Source organism: Capsicum annuum, chromosome 9, assembly GCF_002878395.1.
Source record: "Capsicum annuum cultivar UCD-10X-F1 chromosome 9, UCD10Xv1.1, whole genome shotgun sequence".
Taxonomy (NCBI): Eukaryota; Viridiplantae; Streptophyta; class Magnoliopsida; order Solanales; family Solanaceae; genus Capsicum; species Capsicum annuum.
In genome coordinates, this window is record NC_061119.1 from 62,175,706 (window position 1) to 62,184,000 (window position 8,295).

The 8,295-nt window shown below is 33.4% G+C and overlaps 1 protein-coding gene across 1 annotated transcript; it reads left to right on the plus strand.

Annotated features, from left to right (window-relative positions):
• Nucleotides 1-606: 606 nt before the first annotated feature.
• LOC107842738 (chlorophyll a-b binding protein CP29.1, chloroplastic) lies at nucleotides 607-4,099 on the plus strand. Its single transcript, XM_016686713.2, has 2 exons — nucleotides 607-1,596; nucleotides 3,592-4,099. The coding sequence occupies exons 1-2, from the start codon at nucleotides 1,105-1,107 to the stop codon at nucleotides 3,955-3,957; spliced, it is 858 nt and encodes a 285-aa protein (XP_016542199.1). The 5' UTR covers nucleotides 607-1,104; the 3' UTR covers nucleotides 3,958-4,099.
• The last annotated feature ends 4,196 nt before the right edge of the window (nucleotides 4,100-8,295 follow it).

Consider the following 8,295-nt stretch of genomic DNA (forward strand, 5'->3'; position numbering starts at 1 on the left):
TGGTGAAAATTTTTGAGATAGAGTTTAGAATTAACATTAAAAAAAAAATGTCACATGCAATTCGATTGTGAAAATTTCCTCCACTTGTGAAATCTCAATAAATCTTTAACAGATTTTATTTGGAATGAATTTTTAACATTTTTTTTTAAAAGAAGATGATTGTAAATTAAGAGGTAATTAAAGAGAAGATTTTGGTTGTGGAGGGTTGGGATGGGTGGGCAGAGGATGTTAAACGGGTAGAAATTGGAGAAGATGACTAAATAGTGGAGAAGTAGGTGGGTGTAGGGGTCGGTGGATGGCTGGAGAAGATAGATATAGTGTGTGGGGTGGGAGTGGGGGTAGGGAATAACTATAATTCACTTTTTGTATAATTATTTGGATTAAAAATGTCAATTGTCAATATTTAATTGGTAATTTTTTTAATTTAATTAAAATTAATTTTTAAGAGAAATGACAAATGTCTGCATTTTATTCTTCAATTTTTATGTTATTAGCGCGTGTAGCGCACACATGTAGTATTTGATTGCCGCTAATGAAAAAAGTGCTAAAATGACACATTTGAAGACTGCGCCTGTACGTGCTAAAAATGAACACCATTTACTTGAGATGCCAAAATAAAAATTTATATCAAGTTGAGGGAATTGCCGATGGATTTGACCTATTATTTTATAGTTAAATATGATAGTACTATATGACAAGAAATTGTCTCCTTTCCTTAACTACTGCTCTCCTAGTGTCCACGCATCAATCTTACTAAGATGAAAAATCAGAAGCCCACCAATCCCATCGTTCTTCTTTCATTACATGGTCCCAAATAATTGAAAGATATTCACCCAACTCTAATCTCCAATGTTACATGTCAACCACAAGGCTTCAAATCTAACGTGTCCTTCAAACACACCCCTGAAAATCAGCCATGATAAGAAGCAGATAAGGCCTTATTCATTTTCAACCGTCAGATCAATTCATCCTCTCATCCAACGGTCAAAATACCCTCTTCCATATATCAAAAATCAGTACCTTGTTCTCCAATATAATCAACTATAGGCTCTACATTTTCACCACATCAATTTGCCCAGTTCTCACAACCCTCCCTTACATACTATGGCCACTTCCGCCGCAACATCCTCATTTATCGGAACACGTCTTCCGGAAATCCACTCTGGTGCGGCTAGAGTACAAGCCCGATTTGGGTTTGGACAGAAAAAGGCCGCACCAAAAAAGGCTCCCAAAAAGCAAATTCCAGACAGACCATTATGGTACCCCGGTGCCAAAGCACCGGAGTACCTAGACGGTAGCCTTGTTGGTGACTATGGATTCGATCCTTTCGGTTTGGGAAAACCAGCTGAGTACTTGCAATTTGATTTGGACTCGTTGGACCAGAATTTGGCTAAGAATCTGGCTGGTGACATTATTGGAACAAGGACTGAAGTTGCTGATGTGAAATCCACACCTTTCCAGCCTTACAGTGAGGTGTTTGGACTAGAGAGGTTCAGAGAATGTGAACTGATCCATGGAAGATGGGCTATGTTGGCTACTCTTGGTGCACTCACTGTTGAATGGCTCACTGGTATTACCTGGCAAGATGCTGGAAAGGTACTACACACTTACCTCTCAGTTCAATTTATATGAAAATTCAATTTATATGATACTTTTCAGTATAAAGTATTTTCTATGTCTTGATTTATGTGATATTTGTTGAGAATAATGTGAAGCAGTAAATAGAATTAGTTAGGAGTTGTAACAGAATTAGTTAGGAGTTGTAAGTTCATGAGTAAGTGGAGCGTACCTAACTTATGTATATATAGTTGAGTAGGCATTACCTGTAACTAACTCAAATATTTTTTGTTCAATATCAATTTTCTCTCTTTCTGTGAGTTCTCTCTCTTCCTCAATGTACTGTTCCATTGAACTTGATCTCCATTACTACGATTTCATCATGATATTAGAGTTAGGCCCACCAGTTCATTGTTTCGATGTTGGCCCCCTTTCTTATATTGTTCACGCTCCATGTCCAGTCCTGGGCGTGCGGGGTGTTGGAGTCCCACTAGATTAAAAGGATCCTTGAGCTCCTAATATGTCCTTGGGCAATTCTCTTCTCATGAGCTAGCTTTTGAGGTTGAGTTAGGTTCAAAGTCCATTTCTTTATCAATATTGTCTGACTTATACAAAGCTTATGGAAAAACGGAAGATCTTTTAAATTTATTAGCTAAAATACTCCTCAATCAACTATTACATTCTTTTTTAGATGGACTAGAAAAAGTATTTTACATAAATTGAGATATAGCGAATATAAATTAGAACGTTACTTTCTTTAAGTAAATCTTATTCCATGTTAATGCATATATACTTCATGATACACGTAGTGGTGCTGCATTCCTCTGAATTATATAACCTCTATGTAGTGGAATGTTTCAATATACTTTTATGTGAAATTTATGTTGAGCTTCACAGAAGAATAATAGCGTAGTGATAATTGGACACCATTTATCGAAATCTTGGATCCGTACTTTATTTTCAACTTCAATTCCACAAGTCATCATTGCATTTATTCATGCTTCATATTTTGTTGTTTCCTCATGTCAATTTTGTTGTTTCCTCATGTCAATTTTGTTGTTTTTCTTCCCTTTCATACCCTTCTTCCACTTGCTTGCCCACCACATGTAAATTAGATTTTCATTTAACTTGTTCAATTAGAACAATTCAAACAAAATTTTATTACTTATTTTTAATATAAACTTATTATTAATTATAATCATTTACTAATGTGTTTTTCAATATTAAATTCATTATATTTAAAGAGTGATATAATAAAATTATTATTTTATTTATTACATATTTACCAAGTTAATACTGCACAAGTATAATGGAGAGAGTAATTTCATCGGGATAAGATTGGCAATTATTGTCACTCGTTTTGGTTGCTTTTTACTATTTATTGCTTCACTGTGAACAAATAATTAAAATGAAGGTATAATTTAAATAAAGTTTGATGCCTGAATAGTAGGTTAAAGCGCGTGTATTTTGCTTGTGATTATTCATTTCTCACTGTCCATGGTTGCCCTAGTTTTCAAATTTGTAACTTTATTATGTTGCTAGATAAGGAAGTACAAATCTATAGTGCTAGCTATTGGAATACATAATTAGACATTGTCAATTTAGTACAAGCTTTTATAGGTTAGAAATTGCTACTTAAGAAGCAACAAATACTTATCTGCACTAGAGAGTTATATCGAACAATATTAATTTGTTATAGCTAAAAGATTTAATAAGGTGAGAATATATATTGGTTAATTATGATTAAATTATAAAAATTTATGTGCACGCATATATAATACTAGCAAAAGTTGGCTTGATATAAACATAGAGTAAGAATAAATTTTACAATCTAATTTGTGAAACTCTCTTTATTGGATTTACATAGGTTGAGTTGGTTGATTATGAATATTGTTGGACTTGCATAGCTTGAGTTGGTTGTTTTTGGTTTGAGTATGAATAAAGTGTTAGAAACTCTTTATTGATTTGATATAATATCGAGTATGCATAAGTTTTATGGTCTTATTTGTGATACTCTTTGTTGGATTTGGATAGGTTGAGTTGGTTGAGGGATCATCCTACTTGGGACAGCCACTCCCATTCTCCATTACAACATTGATCTGGATTGAGGTACTTGTCATTGGATACATTGAATTCCAAAGGAACGCTGAGCTTGACCCTGAAAAAAGGCTTTACCCTGGTGGATCATACTTCGACCCATTGGGCCTTGCTGCTGATCCTGAGAAAAAGGCCACACTTCAACTTGCTGAAATCAAGCATGCCCGTCTTGCCATGGTTGCTTTCTTGGGCTTTGCCGTCCAAGCTGCTGCTACCGGAAAAGGTCCACTTAACAACTGGGCTACCCACTTGAGTGACCCGCTTCACACTACCATTTTCGACACCTTTGGCTTCTTCTCCTAAAGCTGAGGATGGTTTTTACGTATATTAATTATTATATTCATCTTCATTGTCTGTAAAAATTGTAACATTTGACACTTCAAGGAGAAGCCTATATCAGACTTATTGTAAGTTTGATCTTATCATTCAGTATCACTAGCTTGCATATTTCTTTGTTCTTTACCTTTTTAGACTTCAATATAGATATTGAGATATAGGGAATTGGCAGAAACACTTTAACATGCACATTTGGAAATTCAATGATATAAAGATCAAAATGATGATACTCAATATTCTTAAGCACTTCTACGAAGAAAGCTGTGTACCCGAATGTGATAATTGCCACTAAAGAGTTAGACAATATGTGAACTTCTTCGCCTTACGAAACTTTTGTTTTTTCTGCCATAATAACGCGCATTGTATATGTAACAAGTGGATCAACAAAATCTGGAAAAAAAAAAAACGAGATTGTAACTTTTTGTATAACTGGTTTCCTTGATGACATAAGAGTTTGTGGAGAAAGTGATAAAATTCGTTGTGTATCAATCAATTCTACCCCCTTTAAGCGATCATCCTGAATCAAGCAAGATTATAACCTCACTAATTGTCTGCAATGAGCATAAGGTAATTACGTTTAACATTGAATCAGTAATAATGACCTTATAATTGTAACTAAACATCAATATGGCTTCACAAAACTTGAAAACAAAATCAGCTAGAAGAAGATGAAATATAAATCCTGTATTTGGATGACTGTAGGTACTTTATACTTGAGGATTAAGGGGGTGAAGGTGATAAAGTAGATATGATATTTCATTGTAAATCGATCAATTTTGCATTATTCAAGTAATCGCCTCAAGCCAAGCAAGACGATTGTTCCCGCACAAGCGTAAGGTCAAGTTCAGTACTAAAAGGATAACGATCTTAATTATAATTGGAATTAGACAACAATGGCTTCACAAAACTTGACATGAGAAAACTTTACTTTTAGTTCAATTATTATTTTGTTTCCTAATATCAGTTGTGATAATTCATGAACGTGTTAGCCCCACGTACGATTTCAATAATGACAAACTAATCGCTACTCATATGCAGGGTAAATATGGAAGGAGCTGGATAAGCAATTGTTCAAAAGTAAAAGCCTCACGCAATAGGAAAGAACCAATTAAGCCACTGGACAAGGAGCACGGAAGGAAAGAGCATATCAATGGAAAGAAAGCGTATATTGCTATACTCTAGAAACACAAGGCAAGAATGCAAACATAAGGAAGAAATATGGACGTATCTGATAGATATATGACGTCATCTATGCATTCAAATTTCATTCTAGCTAACCACACAACATCCCTTGGGTTCAGAGGCGGATCCAAGATCCGGACTCTGTGGGTGCCAAGTAAACTTAGCGATTATTAATTAGATTATTCATTTTTCGATCTATAGAATAATTAACCAACCAATTAATAAAAAAAGAACAATAATAAAATAACAAAACTTAATCTTTCAATAATATTACTAATATCATAATATAATATCCATAATTCATTACAATTGTCCACGACGAGTTTTCATATTCTGAAAACGATCAACGATAACATCATTACTTACATTTGCAAATACAACACGCTCTATGTAACATACTAAACAATCATTTAAATATTGATCACCAATACTATTTCGCACTTCATTTTTTATGTGTTTCATGGTAGAGAATGCTCTTTCCACAATTGCCATAACAACGGGTAAAATTAGAGTCCACTTGACAAGTAAATAAATAAGTGAATAAGTCTCCACAAGATTTGCCTCAACTAATGCCTTTGCCAAATCACGAATTCCTTACAAGTTGGAGAATTTGGAACTACCATCTCGCATATGAATTATGAAAGTATCAAGTTGGTAACTCAAATCTTGAAACTTTCCATCATCAAACTCATTTGGATAACACTTCACTAAAGTCAAGATTCTACCTTTGTCAAAGTTAGAGAAAGAATTGACAGGATTCAAGCTGCCCATCCCAAGAAGCAAATCACTACTCACTACATCAAAATGATCATTAAGCTCTTAAAGTTGCACATCAATGATAGCACAAAAGATTTCAACACGCAAATGGTGCGAATAACAAACATCCAAACACTTACACTTTGACTTTCCAGGAAATAAGGCTTATATAATTTGGGAATTAAGATACCATGTGAATCACAAAATGAAGAAACATCATCCAACAAAGATTCCCACCCATTTTCTCGCATATCTTTCAATCTTTTCTTTGAGACGTTAAGAAACTCCACGACATTAATAATATCTTGATTTATTTTTTTTATAAAATCTTGCCCAACTCATTTGACATGGCTAACACTTTCAACATCAAGTGAAGCATAAAAATAAATTTGAATGTTTTGACCTTTGTCAAAAGATATTTCGCTTGATTTCTATTACTTGAGGTAGAACCTTCAATTTCAATCACTTCAAGCACATGAACAATAAATGAGAAAATAACAAAAAAGTTATTCAATTTTTTGAAATGTGATCCCCAACGAGTGTCACCTGGTCTTTGAAGTCCACGTTCTTGATGTAATTCTTGTACAGTATGAGCTTCACCAGACTCAAGTAATTGCTTCAAATTTTTAGCTTGATGATGACGAATTAAATCTCTACACTTAAAAGATCCAACAACAACATTCAACACATTAGTAACATGATCAAAAGAGTCTTCAACTTTCAAATATTTTTTAGCAACAACAACAAGTGTTAGTTGCAATTGATATGCAAAATAATGAATATAATATGCCGATGGACTATCTGTCATAACTAAAGTTTTGAGACCATTTATCTCTCCATTCATATTACTAGCTCCATCATAACCTTGTCGACATATTTTTGATGGACTTAGTGAGTGATCGGAAAATAAAAAATAAATTTCTTTCTTCAATGATCATGTCGACGTATCACTAATATGGACAAGACCGATAAATCATTTTACAACTTCACCATTCCTATCAACATACCTCATAAGAGCCATTTGTTCTTTGTGTGAGATGTCTTTGGATTCATCAACTAATATACCAAAGTAATCTCCATTCAAGTCCTAAATTATAACTTTCAATGTTTCTTTCGCACAAGCATTGAAAATATCCTTTTGAATCATAGGACAAGTCAAAGTATCATTTTATAGGGCTTTTTCTAATATCACTTTTCCCACATCCGGATGTTTGTCTCCATGTCACCGCAAAAATCTTAAAAAATAACCTTGATTAGTTGAAGATTCACTTTCGTCATGACCTCTAAAAGGCAATCCATGATATAAAAGAAGTCTTGCCACATCAATTGAAGCTTTCAAATGGATTTGGTACTCACTTTTTATCTTTTGAGAATGTTTTTGAAGAACAACTTGAAAGGATTGATGATGATTTGATAAATCTAGCATCTTATTATAAAATTTGTGGTAAACACTATTAACTTTACCAACATATAAATGAAATCTTTCAAGAGCCTTATTACAACCCCTAAAATCCTTTGATGCATAAAAATCACCCGTAGTTTCATGAACAAATTTATTTTGAACAAATAACAACAAAGATAATATGCGACATCTTTCTCCAGACTATACATCAACCAAGTAAAATGTAAACCTTCAAACCAAGTTGAAGCAAATTGACGCATTCCACCTCCTATTTCACTTGAAGGATATGGTTTCAAGATAGGTTGACAAGGCCATTTTTCAATATAATATTTCCTCACTTCATTTCGTATTCGAGGATCATAATCAGAAATTGGTCTTCTTTCTCCCGGATCGACTTTAAGTGAACCCAAATCAAGGTCAGTTATAAGACAAAAACGATTGACATTGACATTACTAGAACTTGATTGAGAATAATTAACTTTTTTGAAAACATTCTCCATCTCAATTAACAAAATTAGAACACTTTCTCCTAAATCAAGATAATTCTGAATTTGGATTTCTAGGCTCAAGAAAGAGAAAAAAAATATTTTTTAAAAATAACTTACAGACCTGTGGGTGTTGTCTATTGAGATAAGAAATTAGTTAGCAACGGATGCGGAGAGCAGTGAGACTAAGGCCGTGAGCCTTTTGCCGGTGATGCTAAAAAATCACAACAAACCTCAAGAACAGAGAGAGTAGGTAGAGAAAGGTCGATATTTTGATTTGGAAATAGTTTTTTTTTTTAATTTTGATGGGAGAGATTAGATTATATATTTTCAAATAATTAAGTAAAAAAAAGTCAAAAAATAACATTATTATATATAAAAGTCAACTGGTATACCGTATAATATATAAGTAAAATGGTACGCCCGTTGCCTTGTTTTAATGGACAATGCTTAACAAAAATAATTTTAAAAAACAAATAT